The 17,861-nt window shown below is 35.2% G+C and overlaps 2 protein-coding genes across 6 annotated transcripts in view; one reads left to right on the top strand and one right to left on the bottom strand.

Moving 5' to 3' along the window:
* The window catches only part of TRPV3 (transient receptor potential cation channel subfamily V member 3), a 31,985-nt gene extending 25,094 nt beyond the window's left edge, over positions 1 to 6,891 (top strand). The window contains exons 12-17 of the mRNA XM_019511184.1: positions 711 to 876; positions 1,433 to 1,499; positions 1,920 to 2,191; positions 2,875 to 2,987; positions 3,628 to 3,698; positions 4,592 to 6,891. Coding sequence (XP_019366729.1) covers positions 711 to 876; positions 1,433 to 1,499; positions 1,920 to 2,191; positions 2,875 to 2,987; positions 3,628 to 3,698; positions 4,592 to 4,686 — 784 coding nt within the window. The 3' untranslated portion in view covers positions 4,687 to 6,891. The remainder of the gene's footprint in view (positions 1 to 710; positions 877 to 1,432; positions 1,500 to 1,919; positions 2,192 to 2,874; positions 2,988 to 3,627; positions 3,699 to 4,591) is intronic.
* ASPA (aspartoacylase) lies at positions 6,524 to 17,631 on the bottom strand. 5 transcript variants are annotated; one of them, XM_019511180.1, is made up of 7 exons: positions 17,562 to 17,626; positions 14,840 to 15,108; positions 12,027 to 12,219; positions 10,508 to 10,601; positions 9,736 to 9,843; positions 7,904 to 8,013; positions 6,524 to 7,749 (listed from the first exon to the last, which is right to left on the bottom strand). In XM_019511180.1, the coding sequence occupies exons 1-7, from the start codon at positions 17,571 to 17,573 to the stop codon at positions 7,552 to 7,554; spliced, it is 984 nt and encodes a 327-aa protein (XP_019366725.1). In that variant the 5' UTR covers positions 17,574 to 17,626; the 3' UTR covers positions 6,524 to 7,551. The 5 variants fall into 5 exon arrangements, with proteins under 5 accessions (XP_019366725.1, XP_019366724.1, XP_019366726.1 ...); XM_019511179.1 differs by having other exon boundaries at positions 12,027 to 12,222; positions 17,562 to 17,623; XM_019511181.1 differs by lacking the exon at positions 17,562 to 17,626 and adding an exon at positions 16,148 to 16,235 and having other exon boundaries at positions 12,027 to 12,222.
* Positions 17,632 to 17,861: the final 230 nt, after the last annotated feature.

The following is a 17,861-nucleotide window of genomic DNA, read 5'->3' as shown; positions in this document are numbered from 1 at the left end:
CCCCCAGGGTAGGAGCCAGCACCACTTCTCTTGGAAGTTGGTTCCAGATCCTAGCCGCCCTGACCGTGAAGTCACGCCTCCTGATGTCTAGTCTGAATCTCCCCTCTGCCAGCTTGTGACCGTTATTCCTGGTCACTCCTGGTAGCACTCGGTGGAACAGGGACTCCCCCAATGCCTGCTGCTCCCCTCTGACTAGTTTGTAACAGGCCACTAGATCCCCCCTCAGCCTTCTCTTGTGGAGGCTGAACAGGTTCAGGTCCCGTAGCCTCTCCTATTTCTAAAAGTGCTGTAGGATAGAGGGCTATATTTTGTTTAAAAAGAAATAAGTCACTGGGGCTGGATCCTGACCTTCATCATCTTTGTGTTGCTTTGAGGAAAAAGCTAACAAAGCTGCCCTTACTGGCTGGTTGGGGCTTTTATATATGGGAATCCTGAAGTGGCTTGAAGTCAGCATTGGGATTCCTATTCTATCCTCTCCTGGTCTTGGCAAAGGAAATATGACTGGGGGATCAGTCAAGATCCTTATACTATTCCTAGACAATCCTTTCCTACTGTTAAATTATAATAATACACACAGGAAAAAGCAGGATGGGAAAGTGAAATTAGATGTTAAACATAAAGAAAAAAGGAAGTTCAATATTACTGTTCTCCATTATCTATTTTAAGTTTGTGTGTTGTGTAAGAATATTTACAAGATTTTTTTTTAACAGTTTTATACAAGCTGTGCTTGTGATCTTCTCTGTCTTCCTCTACTACTTTTCCTACAAAGAACACCTTGTGTGCCTTGTTTTGGCTATGGCATTAGGATGGGCCAACATGCTGTATTTCACCAGGGGGTTGCAATCCATGGGGATATATAGTGTCATGATCCAAAAGGCAAGTATAACATTTGTAGCTCTTTGTTATATTACTTCCCTGCTGTGTTATATTTACTTAGTGTATTTGGTAAATCTTAGTCAGATATGTTCTTCAATTTGGATGTCGCATATACTGTATTTCAAATATTTGACACTGACCGTTCCAGTTTTTTTGGTTCCTAAAAAATGCTTGAGATCAATGTCATACTTTAAAACAATCATAAAAAATAAGGGGGGTATCATACTAATTACTTCTGAGTGTTAAATATACTTTTAAATCAATTAAACATATTCAGCTGATAGAGTTTTCATATTTAATTGCATTTTATGCCAAAATGCTTTATCTGGGAATAGTGTTATATGTGATCAAGCTGTGATTATATTAATGCACAAGAAGTGGGGCCAAATCATAGAAAATCAGGTCAATGAACTCTTTTAGGTTTCCACTGTTTACAAAGTAACCATAACAATGGTTCATAATGAAATGAAACACTTTTTGACAGTTGCACCATTTTTATATCACTGCAAAAACAACTTCTGGCTTTATTTATGATAAACACTTTCTTTTTTTTTAGGTTATCCTACATGATGTGATAAAGTTTTTAGTTGCATATATTATATTTTTGCTGGGATTTGGTGTAGGTAAATATAATTTATTGACTATTACTGGAGAAAACATACTGATACTTTTCTGTGAGATTAAATGTTTAGTGCTATTATGGATAAGAGTACTGTTGTTCTGGTGACAAACTTCCAGATAGAGGTGTAGGTGCTTCTTGTGGATATTTAAAAATCCATTTTGTGGGAGTGTTTAAAATATCTATGTAGATAACTGTATCCTCTCCAGCTAAATGGCCCCTTTTTAGTTTCTCTTGGTCTTGCTTTGCTGAATTGTTATCTGCTGTTGCTGTATCTTACTGGTTTGGTTCTCTGTTTCCTTTCAGAATGCAGTGGGTGAAAAGTAACCTCTCTCCATAGTATGGATTGTACTATTTTATTCTTTGGGATATGAGATGTATACATGTGAAATATACCTTTTTTCCCCATTTTCTTTCTCCTTAGCTCTTGCTGCATTGATTGATACTTGCCCCAATAACACTGAATGCCATTCCTACAGCAGTCTGGGCAAAGTTCTCATGGAGCTTTTTAAACTCACCATAGGACTTGGAGATCTGGAGATCCAGCAGAATTCAAAATATCCTTTGCTGTTCCTTCTTATTCTCATAACTTATGTAATACTGACTTTTATTCTCCTTCTGAATATGCTGATTGCATTAATGGGAGAAACCGTGGAAAATATTTCTAAAGAGAGTGAGCACATTTGGAAACTCCAGGTTTGTTTGCAATATTAAACCATAAATCATAGTTCCCCCCACCTCACTTAGTTAAGGCCCATCCACTTCTAGTTTGAAAGATAACTTTTGTAAAAATAACAGATCGTGTTAATCTATATTTAAGTTTTGATTTAGTGATAACCTGGCTAGCTACATATTGTTTTGTTCTTCCAACTATGGATGCAATGGCCAAATTCTCCTCTGAGCTGCAGCCATGTAAACTTGGAGTATCTCCCCTGAAGTCAGAGCAGTTAGAAGCAACAATGGTAGACAGTAGATAGACAGGTGGGACAAATAATAAATAGTCCTCCAGACTTAGACAAGCAAAATTTGAAATAAATATTTGGTCCTGTAATTTTAGCAACTATAAAGAAATGTTTAATAAATGTGACACCTGTAGGAAGTTCTCTGTTTCCTATTTGTTTACACACCCTTGGCAGGTACATCAACTGAATTTAGTATTAAATGGTTATTTACTACTGTTGATGTCAGTGCAGATTATAAAATCCCTTGGTAGATATGCAAAAAGAACATAATGGATCATACTCCAACAATGAACGTACACGTCATAGATTCATAGATTCACTTAAATATGATATGAAATCTATAGATGCAAAGAGGAATACATTTACATTAAACATGGTTAAGAACGCCACTCTAACGTTATAATATATTTTTGCCAGAGAGCCAGGACCATTTTGGAATTTGAAAAAATTTTACCAAAATACCTGAGGAAAAAGTTCGAGTTGGGAGAGCTGTGTAAAGTAGCAGAAAATGACACTAGAGTATGCTTAAGGTAATAATATACTAACACACTTTTTAGTCTGGCATGTGTGCTGCTTTTGGGTTTTAATGCACACAAAAGTCAGTTCAAAATATTTTTGTTTAAATATATAAACTATTTTTTACTGGTTTAGATTTTGTAAGTAGGAACAGTAAGTTGTTTACAAAAATCTTGTTTAGAATTTCTACTGTGAACAACTGCTTAATAAAGCTGGAAATGTGTAGTCTTGCTTATACACAAATCATCTTTTTGTGGGGATTTTATTTATGTTCATATACGATTTTAATGCCCAGTTCCTAAATCTCTAGTTTGCAGTGCATTTTAATTGGTTGTAATCTCCTTTGAATGTTAATTTAAAATGACCATTTGTAATTGTTGCTCTTTAACTGCAAAATATTACCAGACTTTGAGAACATAATCATCTTTATGAAATGTGAGTTCTAAACCAGTATTAACAATGCGTGAAAATATAAAATAGGTGAATACATTACATAATGTTGCAAAATACATGCATTCTTTTACTACTGGCAAAACAGGTATTTGATGATATTGTGACAATTCTGAGAAGTAATTAAGAAACAAGAGAGGAACTGTAGCTATGAAGCTGGAGATAATGCATGCTAATTATGCAATTTGTATACAATACAAACAGGATTAATGAAGTGAAATGGACCGAATGGAAAACGCATGTTTCATTTATTAATGAAGATCCAGGGGCAACAGGTATCGTTAACGTAAAAATTGTTCTATTTGAATGAATATACAATTTTATAAAGGCCTTCCTTGTCATATTTGTTCTTATAAAAATATTTAAGTAGTTCTTATATGTAAAGCTGAATGTTGTTAAAATGTAAATTGTAACAATTCTAGCAATATAGCAAATTGTCTGTTCCCCAGCCCTACAAGCCTAATGATCTGCTTCTCACAGGTTTATTGAAAACTTGCTTTCTTTCACATTTAATATGCTTCAGAAAAGAAAACTCTGGAACTTTGTCTCCAATTCCTATTTTTAAATGTGAACTTGGGCCCTCACTCTGTTTGTATTGTGTAGTTGGACCCTTGTGTCCACTGATGAGTGATACTCCATATAAGAGGAAGGGGTCTGCTAATACACAACAAAGGATGAAGGCCATAAATATGTAGGAGCCAAATTAACCAAGGTATTTAGGTATCCTGAAGACAGAAGGAGGCAGATTGCAGAATTTGCATATCTTCCTGATTAGGTAGTTCCTCCTGACTGCTTTCAGCATAATAGATCATATTAGTTGCATTTTTAGCTTTGTTGCAGTCTTCTTTCTCAACCTTTTGTTATTTAGAAGAGGAATAGTAGAACAATAGCCTAATTTGCAGATATTGCAGATGGCAAAAAAATACCCATTTGAGTTCTGTTCTGATTTAAATGTGCATACATGTTGCTTAGTGGAAAAAAATCTCAGCATTGTCAAAGAGGGGGACAAGGATAAAATGCAGTCCTATACAAAATATAGTAGCATATATAGACCTTATTAATTAAATTCATGTATTTTTAAATACAAACACTATATGCCAAACTAGATTATTGAAAAGAATTTCTTCTGTAGAATATTTTTAGCAAATAATTTTTCTTTTTTTCCTAGATTACAACAGAGTTCAAGATAATTCAAGAAGTAATAGCAAAAACACACTGAACACATTTGATGAAATGGACGATTTGCGAGAAACCACTGTTTAGTTGTGCAGCACTTCATATTTAGGCCCAAAAAAGGGACCCATAAAGATGCTGGAATCCTAATGTGTTTGTACGTCAGGCAGCTACAAGCAGGCAGAGCGGTTTTCATGGACTGACGGTCCAGTGACTGCAGTCCATATAATCATAAAATATCAGCGCAAGGAATAAGGCCTGTTCTGTCTTGGCTCAGTTTGAGCCCCTTGAACAAAACCACTCGTGTCAGAGTTGTTTGACAATATTCAAATATGGTTGATTTTTTTTTTGTATCGGTTAAAAAAAAATCAGACAAAGGTGGTATACAATATTTGTTCCTTTTGGAGATGGTATTCAGATCTCTTCTGAGGCCTGACGTTCTAGCATCTCTTCTAGTATCTCTAATCCATGAGAAACCATTTTTATATGGAAAATGATGAAGTTTTTGGAATGTGAAATAAGACATTTCAGCTTGGAAATAAAACCACTCTATGAAGTATGTCATTTTGAAAGTTCTGGATACAGTTGGCGCTTGCATGGCGGTTGTCAGTGTTATCGTTATAGGACTGATTGATCTTGCAAGTAGGGGTGGGGGTGGGAAGTGATAGAACCTCAAGGGAGAAGTCTTGCAAGATCTGTCTCTTTGTCTGGAATGCCCAGGGTGAATATACATGTCTGTTTCTTTTTCCTTATTTGTACGGTATAAAATCCCTTTCATAAAAGTAAAGGTCAGGAAAATTAATTCATTTCAGGGGGGTTATTGTTTGGGTTGGTATAAATCACTAGGAGTTTGGCCTTTCACTATCACCACTGAAACATCCAGTGCGTGTTTGCCTTATTGTTTAAGCAACATACTTGTTACCACATCTGGAGTTTTCTTGGGTTTTAACTTAACTCCTAAGCTCATCTACAAGTACAAATGAATATTTGTCCACAAAGAAATTTTTAATAAAAGTAATTGTACTATAATTCCAGACCTTTTAAGCTCCTTTCTGCATTCAAAACACTATGTTGCACTTTCTGTAGCACTTTCTAGTTGACCGGTTATCAAAACTTATAACTATGAATGGTTTGGTTTTTTATATTGTTTACATGTATATATATTAAATGCCATATTTTTATTTTAAGCATGTTGAAAATTTGCTAATATTTCTGTACAATGTGCTTGAGTCTTCATAGCTTCTGATAAAATAGTTTTTTTGTTGAGTTATTTTAAAGATAAAAAGAGGCACTCAGAAAAGATGAAAATCCCAATATGAGTTTTGTGTAGTAATAAGAGCTCGATTAGAGCCTTAGAACTGCCTAGCCGGACCATTCAGCACCAGTATCTTTGAGTCACAAGATGACCATGACCAGGTTGATGATGAATAATAAGCACAGTAGATCAGATTCTGTTCTTTTTTATGTAATATTTATTTAAAGTTAAAGACAAAACATAATTTAATAAATATTTAATTTTCTCTGTCATCTTTGGCTCTTTTGTGTTGTATTATTGCCTTCATGTTAGAGTTGGAACACAAGGTAAAGATAAAGGATATTGGTTAGCAACAATGGATAAGGAATAGATCATTTCTCAAAGGAAAAGGGAAATACCATACTTTTTGGTCCATTAATTTTATTTATTCGTTTATTTATTTTTGGTTACCTAAATAAGGACACTGGTAGGAACACAAGATTTCTGGGAGCACTGCATATGGCTTTAGCACGTCAAGCAGTGTTAACAAATGTAGAGTTATAATCAAAGAAGAAAATGTTCTGAATTTTTTTATATATGCCTTATTGTAGCCAGTGCACAGGAGGGAAAAAACATAATTGTGTACCCCAAATGCAATGGATCCCACTTCATAAGATATCATCCGCCCTTTAGTTTAGGGCTCATATGAAATATCCACCTGTATTTCAATTTAAGCACAGTTCTGAGTTCTCAAGTTTTAGGAATATTTTGTCAGCAAGCTTTCAAACCTTCAATAACCTCAAAAATAAATGGCTAAAAAATGAACAAGCCCAAGAAGAATATTTCCTGCATTAAGATAATCATCATCATATTTATACCATTCTGCCTAGTGTTTGTGTTTTACCCAAAATGCTTAACTTAAAATTTCTTTTCCTGCCCTTTCTCCCCATACACCTGCTGTGTTTTTCAACATGTTAATTCTAGATTTCTCCAATTCTTGAAATACAAGTCTTGCAGTGGCATTCAGTTATGGGTACTTTATAAAGGGGTGACATTTGCCATTACCTTGTTTTGGTTTTATTTCCATTACTATTTTTTACTCTTGGGAGTAGAACTTTGAAAGTACTTCTGTAATGGACCCAACAGAAAAATGACCCATGAGGCCATACACAAAACATCTGAGTTGACATTTCTTGTTAGTAATATGCAGATAAACCAATCAATAAAAATCAGTTTTTTATATATTTGTCTTTCGCATTAATTAGACAATGCATAATTATGACTGGTTTCCACTGTATTTTATAACTTAAACTCAGTGAAATATTCTCCTGATAATGTGTGCAACTTTTCAATAATGTAGACCTCAAATCACCCAATCCTTTATTGTATTTGGGGAAACATAATTTGGTGAATTATTTAGACATAGTTATGCAATATGAAAGAAATAATGAACTATATAAATTAATAAATTTTATGCTCTGTAAATTAAAGAACCAATTAAACATTGATAAATACTAGTAGTACTTAAAATTGTGACTGCTTTGGATTTTAAAAGTACTTAGCAATATTAACTGAATTGCAATTTAAAAATAAGGGTTTATAGTCTATAGTCATGCTTCATGTATCCCCACTGACTTCAGCTGGATTACATGAAGTAGATGGCAATTAATTTGGCCCTATATCTATGAAATATTTGAATAATCTTTTAAAATAGTCTACTTCTAAGATGAAGAGGACCTGAGGCCTTTTGCAGTAAGCTTTACTTTGACCGTTTTCACGAAAGCTTCTTTCTTTTCATAATAGGCAGCCTCATTCACAAACGTTGGGTATACTGTAGAATCCCCTTCATATGCAATGGTTTCTCCATCACAAGTTAAAAATATAGGATCCCCTTTGTTCAATGGCTGCCAATCTTGATCCTCAGAGGAAAAAAATAAATTACATTTATAGATGCAAATATCATTTTTAAATTCTTATTTGATGGTATACTATGTCCTACACTGTAATCCAAACAGTATAAAATGGAATTCCCATTAAAAAAAGCTTCAAATGAAGAAGTCTGATAGATTTTACCTGTAGGCAAGGGTGAATAATAGCAATAATTTCATCATTTTTATTCCTGGGATAGTCTACTTTCTCTATTATTCTGTAAACTTCAATTGTACATGGTGGAAATTCTTCCCCTAGAAAGGATAAATGTATCTTTAATGTCACCTCAAACAATTCTCAGTTAACAAGAACATTGCATGTACTATTTTATTTAGAATGTCTGAAATCAGACAGTTGTATCTGTTCATAGTTTGCTAGTTAGTAATTATCTTAAGTAACATGGAAGTATCTGTCTGAAAGTCAGATCGCTGGAAGATGACCCAGTGTGCACTGGCACACGGCCCGTGTCAGTACAGCTGCTTATTTATACTCTATTTTGTAGACAGAGGGATGTTAATGCAATTTCTTTCTTTAGCAGAATTACACAGTATGAGATGATATTGATGGGAAGTGTTAAATTCTTTGCTTCAGGTATAAACAAGAGAATCTTCAGGAGACAGGTGTATTCTTACGTCGTTGTTTCCAAAGAAAACAGTGCCACCCATGGTTTAGGGACAACTTTTCCAATACAATCACACCTTCATTAATGGTAGTGTAAGAGTGATGTGGTAGTTTTGGTGGTCCAGAAGTCATTCAAGAGGCAAGGATATCCTAGGCTGATATTTTTTATTGAACCAACTATGTAGCTGGGATAAAGTTAGACAAGCTTTTGAATGCAAGACATTTTGACAGGTTTCTGATAACAGGAAGCCAGGTACAAATCCTTACCTTCATTAATGGATTTGTTGTCATTGCATATTTAACCTTGTATAAGTGCATAACAGAAACTTATTAAATTGCATAGAAATGATCTGAGGTAACTCTGGACAAAATACATCTATATAATCTTTTTTCCTTATTATAAATATTACCATTTTCATATAAGTTTGGTTTTCTATGTACATACTCCTGCACAATACATTGTGAACATATTTATGGGCACCCACTTTCTCTTTATGAAGCACCTTCCAGATCAAGCTTCATTATACTTATTGGTTTCTCAGCCCACCAATCAATAAACAAGGACAATAGTTACTAAAAAAATAATGAATTCCTAATATATTATTTATTTTCTCAGTGCGATTAACAAGTCCAACATTCTTATACCTTGGCTTGGCATGCTATAAATTTATGAATAGGATTACATGAAACAGTAGCAAGGCAGTAGCAAGAGGTGGGACTTGAGACCCTGTGGGTTCTCCCCAGACCCATGTTGCTATGTAATACCACACAGCATGAAATTCTGTGGCTGCTTAATACAATAAGGATTGTAGTTATAAATGCCAACAGCAATGTGTTTAAAACTGCTGCCTATGAAAGCTCGTGCCTCTCTGAACCAGACAGAAGGCACACGTGCTCTGGGGATGGGGATGCGAGGCGCTTTAATTATGCTGAATACACAAAACATGGAGCCTGCTGGAGTGCGCTAATTAGCATGCTCCAGTCAACTCAGTTAATTGACTCTGCTCCAACACGCTGTAATTACAGCGTGTCAGAGCAGTGTCCCCGCATGTCTAGAGGCACACCTTGGCTGACCTTCTGCCTGACTTCAGACTAATGTGGCTAGCCACCTCTCTATCCACAAAAAAGACAGTAGTAGTAAACTAATCTTTGGTTTGAGTAAGATCAATCGTAATCAATTTATTAACACCAAAATGAATGAACTGGCCATCAATTCTACAATAATAATATAAGTTCTCTTTGGCTGAGAGTGAGAGTGTATTAGCTTCATTTATTTAAAAAAAATCTGTTCTCTTGTAATGAATTGCTAGCACAGCCCAGAGGAATTCTATTTTGTCCTGTTGTACTATTATTACCTTCATTAAAAATGCGCACAAAATCAAGACCATGTTTGATAATCTTCCGCATTTTGTCCAAAATATCAGCTCTAAGAACTCCTTGAGGCTGAGGTCCAACTTCAACACCTGTGTACAAATAGAAGAACTATTGATAGATGTGTAAATATCTATGTGGCATATTTAGAATGCATAGTAAAAGTATTCGTGCCTCTATGCAAATGCCTCTGTGTTTACTATACATTGTATATTTAGAATGCTCTTTAAATATGATTAAGTTTCTGTTACTTCTTCCATAAGGCAAGCAGGATGTGAGTTTATGATCAGCATAACACTTGTAGGTGAAAAAATAGCAGTAAAGTATTTTTTTTAGACTGCTCATAGCTATGGAAAAGATTCAGAACTTCTCCATAAAGTCTTTAGTAAAATAACTGATAAATTAACATTAGAGGCAAAATAATCCCAAGAGTTGTCTATAGGTTAATGTCTACTGCAGTAGAAATGAAGAGGTAAGTTAGTTATATTCAGGACACCATTTTTCCTCTTTTTATTTCACCGTTTCTTTTTCCATCTGGCTTCTGTATCCTGCAAACCAATTTAAATGGGGGCTCTTTAGGAAGCAGCATAGATCACCTATTTACCTAATCAATAGATAATCTGTTTACCAAATATTTACCAAGCAAATGGATGCCACTGATCACAGAGTATGTACAATTTAATGAAAATTAAGTGTGAAACAAAAATGTCTAGAACAAGACACTTATTGTTCAGTGATCTTAACTTTCATATTTACCAACAGGATGCTTTGCTATAGATCGAGTTGTTGCATATGTCAAGTTAGGATGCTCAATCAGGAAAACAGGACAGCTTTCTGGAGCCAAAGCGTTCTGTGAAGAATTATTTAAAAATGTCTTTGTTATGCAAATACTTTAAAATGCTGTTGTGTTACAGAAGACTACTGATGCAGAAGTGATTTACACAGTGTCTTCAATATGTTGCTTTTATTTCATGGCTCTAAAATAAGTAGGGCATCTTTAGAAAATATACAAAGCTATATTTGTTGGTCTGCCTTCCCCAAGCTCATGCCAGGCATGCTCCACTGAACTTTGCATGCTAATATAAATGAACACAGTTCCAGCCTTAGGTTACCAACAGGAAGAGAAATCTCTAGTTTTTGAAACAGCAGTGTTTCAAAAACTAAAATCAAGCTGCTTTAAGGTAAATTTCAAATATTTTTCTTTTAGTTGAATTTAAATTCTGAGACACAGTGATTTAACACATTTCCTCAACATGGTTTGGAATAATGCAGGACTAGGACTGCCTTTTTAGATTACTGCCTATTATTTCTTCTTTTGACTTTGTTGCTCTATGCCAGACTTCATATAGTTGCAGCAATAAGCTGATTATGTCTTCTAATAATATAGAAAGAAGAAACATCTTAGGTTGAAACATATCCTTAAATATCTTCTTTTGCAGCATATGAATTCAGGGTTGGATTTTCAAAAGTACCAAATATTGGCCTACCTTTGCTGTCATTTAAAGTTCACATGAAGACTACTAAGAACTTCAGTAAGAACATTTAGGTTGCACTTCTGAAAATCCTGTCTCAAACTGGTATCAGCTACATTACCAACAATATTTATACTTCCTTCTAGGACTTGTTAGAATTACAATTAGTATTTATTCCTGGATCTAACTCCACTTATTTTTCATGTTTGTATATCATGTAATTAGCATAATAATTACATCATTACTATACTTATTTTTCCTTTCTCATCTTAATTGATCAAACTTCAGGACAAACCAATATAAAAGCAGATCAATATTATTTAAGGATTTTGAAGTAGAGGTCACTGTATTTTGTTTTGTCTTCTTTTTTCAGTGGTGTTCCTATCGGTTTTAAAGATTACAATAGATTTAAATCTGTACAAACATATCAGACCAAACTGAATAATAATCTCATATACTAGATAATTCTATCATTAAATTTTTTTTTTTTACCCAGCTTTTAGGAAAATATAAAAATTACGAATTTTAATAAAGGCATTAAGTTGTTATACAGGAACAGGGCTCAAATTATGGGGGAGTTCAGGGGCAGGGGGTGAGCCCTCACATAAGAGACAAAAGCCCCCCTGTAAGATTAGAAAATCATAACCTGGGGGGTCTCCAATTTTATTAAGGCATCATGATGGGCAGCCAATTTTTTTGCAGACACCCCAAGAGTCAGTGTAATTCAAACCCTGTACAGGAATACAGTCTTTCAAATGCTTATCAAAATATATATGTAATCATTTATTAAAAATTAGTTTTACCTTAATATAATGAAACATTTGAATTATAAAGTCATTCCTGGAGTTTTCAAGAATAAGCGTACCACCCATGTTAGAAGTTGTGTTGTGAAGGTCAAAAATCAGGTCATAGGCAACATCACTACCTTTTGGACCAAATAAATTATTGATTTCCTGAGCCTTTCTTACTTCATATGGAATATCTTCCATCACTTTTCTGCTGTTAATATTAATACAAAAAGATTAAAGTCATTTTAGGTCTCTGCAGTCAACAAAACTGTGTAACCTTTTCATTTGGGTTTTTTTCCTGATTTAATACAATTAATAATCACCCCCATCAAACTGGCTAGCAAGAGTTTGTATTTGATTCAACAAGTATTATTGTTCATGGGGAAATATGTCTTACTGTTGTCCCTTTCAGTAAAATGCAAAATTTGTCACTTAATCTAAACTGGTCTTTCCTACTTTGATTTTAATTCTTTACGTTGGCTCCCACTTTACACTGGCTGAAATTCTCTCTCCCTAAGCAGCAAATCATGACAGGGCTTATCCACCACCTGAAATCATTGGTAGGACCTATCCAACCTGTACTGGAAAGGAAGCCTTTCAGCAGTTAATTCCTACCCTAAAATTATGGACTTCATCAAAAAGATCCTTCATAGTTTGCTTCCTTTTCTCTCTCTCTCTCTCTCTTTTTTTTAACCTCAACCTACTTTTCATACTCTGATCAGGTTCTTAAGACCTTTTGTTTTAGGCCCTCTTGTCCCATAAAACAGCCCATGTGCACAGACAATCAAATTCTTGAAACCATAATGTTGCTACCTGCAACTCTTTCCTTCAAGATTTTGTTAAGTTTCCTCTCAGTGGGCGCATCAACATGTGAAATTAACACAGCCAAATAAACTCCGGTGCAGCTCACGCCAGAGTTTATTGCTCCCAGGCACCGTGTTTGAATGTGTACCTGGGACTGCAGCACATTGAGCCAGGGCACAGCAGCTCTGGCTGGCAGGAGGTCTTGGGGGTCAGCCTGCCAGCCTGGGGCTGTTTCAACCCAGCTCAACTTGTGCCCCAGCCAGACCCTCTGCAGCGTGACTGCTACAGTCTGGGGCTAGTCAGCAGGCAGTCCCTGCAGTGAAGCACCCTTGTGCCCCAGCTAGCCCCGTCAGCATCTACACCTGTGTTGCAGCAGAGTAAATAACTCTGCCATAGAATAGTACTTGTGACTGGTAGTACCATCGTACACCAGAGTTAATTAGTTCACTCTGGCCTAATAGCATTGTGCATGTACACACTGACATTTAACTGTGAAGCTAACTAAACAGCTCCACAGTAAACATCTCATGTAGATGTGCCTGGTGTCTTTAAATCAAATGTTTTAAATGTAATTTATTATACCTTGTCAGTTATTAATTTAATTATAAGCAGGCATGTGACATGTCTGATATGTTGTGTACTTATGTTAATCTAATAAGTTTTTTAGGTCTGCATCTGAAAATGGATATAAGGTCTCTGGATAGAAGAGAAAGAACTAAGTGCTTTCAGCAAAATTACATCCCATTTTGAAGTCAATGGGAGTTGTGCCTTTGTGTTCAGTAGGATTAGGACTTCACCCTCTCTTTTCATAAGGTCTCCACCTCAACAATAAAATGTAAAACAATGTAAATATAGAAGGTCTGGGTGATCTGTTAAGATTTACTGAAGAATATTAGCAAAAGTTTTATATAAAAAGCCTTATTAACCCAATATTTATTAAAACATTTTATTTTCAAAGCAGGTGAAATCAAATAAATCAGGAAAAATAAGTTGTTCTAAATGCACAGGATAAGTAAACAATTAAAAGGCTGACGCAGACCTTTGCTACCAAATATGATTTACCTTAATTTATGAGACAAACAATATGTTATCACTAGAAAAAGGCAAATTAAAATACACATGAAAATGCACAGCTGCCTTGTAAAAATAGTTGTATGTGTAAAATGTGTGGGCAGTAAATGCTCTTAACTTTCATCCACATTTCCTATGAAGACCTTTGCATTACCAAACTGCCTGTTAAACACAGATATGCTAAACATAAAAAAGTGCTTGGTTCAGCTACCAAAGGCCACTTCAAGCACTATGTCAACAGAATTAAGTTTGCATGAAAAATAATGTTTACAAATGTAAGTTAGGCCTTTGTAATCTGTACACCTACATTACTTTTTAAACTTTTTTTCATCTTAATTTAACATACAAAATCCAGTGGGATCACTTATTTCATTGACAATTTCCTGGTACCATGTTGCTGTATTATACATATGTCCATTTTGGCTGTTTTGACATTTCATTTTATGCTGTTTATAACTAAAATTAAAAATATTCCTCCAATTTGTAGGACACGTGTAATTTTTCCCCAGACACTCAATATATTGATCTATATTTAAATAACTGTGTGATTTAATATCTGCTACATTGCTGCCAGTAAGGAGCATTAAGAATAGCCCCAAAGCTGAATTGCATAAGATGTTTATTTCAGGACATGTGAGAAATGACACTGCAATTCAGGGTAACAGCAGTACTTAGCTTTAGACAAATAGAACAAATCCAATATTGATTTTTAAACACAGTCTTTAAGTTTCTGTGACAGTTTGCCTCCTGTTGCACAAACGCTCTATACAGTGCATCAGCAAAGTACATGCTATTTAGTTTTTTCAGGCTAAAGGTCATGACTGCTTATGTGCTTGAATCCTCACAATAGTGGTAGAGATCATGTTAACATTTTAACAGTAAAATTATGCTATACATGACTGACAACTCTTAAGGAAAAGATCTAAAAATACACAAGGCACGCTTGTTCTTACCCAAGATTATCAGGGTCAAAAACACGGTTCAGGTCACAGTCAATATATCTAGTACATTTCTTCACAGCTCTTGGGTTGGTAATAAATGGTGTCACTTGGAGCCCTGATCTTTGAATCTCAGCTCCATTCTTTTGCCAATGCTTGACCAGAAACACCCCTGATAACTCATTGCCATGAGTTCCTCCAAAGATAGCAACCCTTCGCACAGGAGCCTCGAGAACAACAGAACAGGAAGTCATTCTGTTAAGCAGCTTTAATGATTGCTGAAACTGAAACAGAAAATAACAGAAACGTAAAACTTTTGTTTCTAAGAAAAGACAAAAAAAATATTGACTTATTATCCCTTAAAGTCTGTTGAGGTCAGATGTTAACTGAAGTGTATTAACGTTTGTCTAACAGCATTAGCTTTCTCTTACATGTGGGTGTTGCTAAGTTGATACTCCTCCCTCTTAAGACCTGCCTCCTTATACCATATTTGGACAGCAATATGTATAAATCATCAAAACATACATTCATACAGCTGAAAATCTAATTCGTTCAGGCAGCCTGTAATGCTATGCAGTAAAAAATCAAATACTATGCCAATGAAAAACTGTAAGACTTAATTTGTACTGTGAAACAATATTCATACTCCATATGTTCACAATCTCTGAAATTCTAGCACTTCAAATTAGGTGCACCAAATATAATCCTGCATCATTATATGCATGTGTTATCACATAGCCAGTACAGTAGGAAAAAGTGAAGTGTTTAAAGTGAACAGAAAAAATCCCCAACAAAATACAATTCATATTCTAATTTAGATATTATATGAGAACCTCCCAAGGATTACAACCTGGAAATGATGGGGAGACTTGTGACCTCAAGAGCAGTGACTTCTGGAGTTTTGTACTCCTGGTAGAGTCCCCATGGTGGCAATAACAAGGAATAATATTTAGACCCCAAGACTGTTAACTAATCTCCAAGTACAATTAAGTTCTTAACGTGTGTTGGCTATATTTTTTACAATTTTATAATGCATATCAGTGAATAGGGGGCATTGATTAAAAATTGAAATCCAATATGTTCATAACTATAACTCTAATGTTCTTAGCCTCAAAATGTCTTTGGGAACCATTAGCGTGGACTTTGGTATCAGTGCAGATGATTTAACTGGCATTTTCTATTTTTAACTTCTGTGATTGTATTATACAAAAAATATACCTAACTGCCACGCAGCAGATAAAATCTACTCCCCAAAATACCTGATAAGTGCCATTCAACATAAAAAGAAGCAAAAGTGGAATCAGCTATTGCAACAGGAGTCACCTCACAGGCAGTGCAGCAGCAACATAGGAGAGAATCACAGCAGCAGTACTCAGAACATAGTGGGTCCAGTAAAAGGTATCACCCTAAGAAGGTCTTGCCTCTTCTCAGCAAAATAAATGAATGTAGAGGACAAAGGAACACATCATTTATTCTTTCCTTTCCAAATCCTTGCAAGTCACCAACCCGAATTCTTGTAACTGAATAATTGTTTCCATAACTTCCAATACATACACCACAACTACCATTAAGACATTCCTGAAAGGAAAGTTAAATTAAGCAGCAATTATGTGAGTTTCATAACACCCTAGGAATGTTTTACATTACATCTTCAAACCATAATGAAGTCTCCTGTAACCTTAAGTTAACTTTGATTCCTCTAGGTGGGTCCAAGCTTTGGGATGTAAGCCAAGAACAGATATACACCCTTTACCTAAGGGCTTCTTTTATGAAGTTGTTGCAACTTTTGCAACTTCTAAAGGAGGGGGTGGAGGGGAAAACCCAGGCTAGGGACAGAAATTACATGTAAATTGGTAAAAGTGATCAGAAAATGGTTCAAATCTGTAACGCAACAAAAGTTCAGTGCACGTAACTTGCTTTCAAAATGGATAAAACCAGTTTAAGGTAAACCTGGATGGAGGTAGTATCAAATTTAACTGATTTAGATTATTGAACTCGTCTCAGATCCCGGTTCTTTCTATAGGTGGCACTGAGCTTTACTTCTTGTAGTAAAACTTTCCCATCACATAGCTACAAATAAACATTATGCTTCAAGGGTATAAAAGATAAATGTTCGCCAAGATTTGCTTGCCTTCTGTTACGGTTTATATTTCAACAATCAAGCAGAGATCTCCAGTCTCTGAGATGGGTTTTATAAGCAAGACAAGATTGATATGCTGTAGATATAAGAAAAAAAGATGAATACAGGATGCACACAGGACTAAATCTAAAGGCGGTGTTTCCCCATAAAAATGTACACGTTTGAACCTACGCATGTAGATTTAGTGATCCTTGTGGTGATTTAGCATGGCTAGAACTCTTCATTTTTGCAACACTTAGAATCATTTCTACATGTTGGTAAGTTGTTAGTTTAGACAGAGGGAACTACAGTAAATAATTTATTACATAAAACGATAGTTATATTTTACACCAAAGACCTGTTTTTACCGTCCTTTGACCCCATTCCCAGTGGTAAAGATGCCAAAGCTATTATTTCCACACTGCCTGAACAAATGACTCGCACTTTGAATCCTGTTTTATGGAACGCAAACAGCTCAGCACTTAGGGGAAGTAAACTGTCAAATGCAAATACACAGTGCTAGTAAATCCAGTTTCTCTTTTATTTCTGAATGTCGCATAATGTTTATAATTCCCTGCAAAAGGTTGAGTGAAATAGAGCAATTGTTTATGCACTTACCTCATTTAACATGCAAGAAGTTTGTCTCGCAAGAAAAGATACAGTGCATTTCCAAACATGAGTTGGGGACTCAAGCCATGGAGGCTTCTTTTATACCCTTATAACAAGTTAACTTCCAAAGAATTGTTAACTCTTGGTTTCCCCAGTACTAATTATAGAGTGGATTTAGGCCATACAGAAAAAGAAAACTTTTTGAGAGGTTTACATTCTTCTTGGTTAAAATGCTGGCAACTACGCGCAGCTAGGATGTTGGCAATCATCCCTTATTACTGTGTTTTGCCGCTCCCACAATTTATACCC

The sequence above is a fragment of the Gavialis gangeticus genome, unplaced genomic scaffold (genome assembly GCF_001723915.1).
Source record: "Gavialis gangeticus isolate Ggan-Ray unplaced genomic scaffold, GavGan_comp1, whole genome shotgun sequence".
Taxonomy (NCBI): Eukaryota; Metazoa; Chordata; order Crocodylia; family Gavialidae; genus Gavialis; species Gavialis gangeticus.
This window is presented reverse-complemented; position numbering and strand designations above follow the sequence as displayed.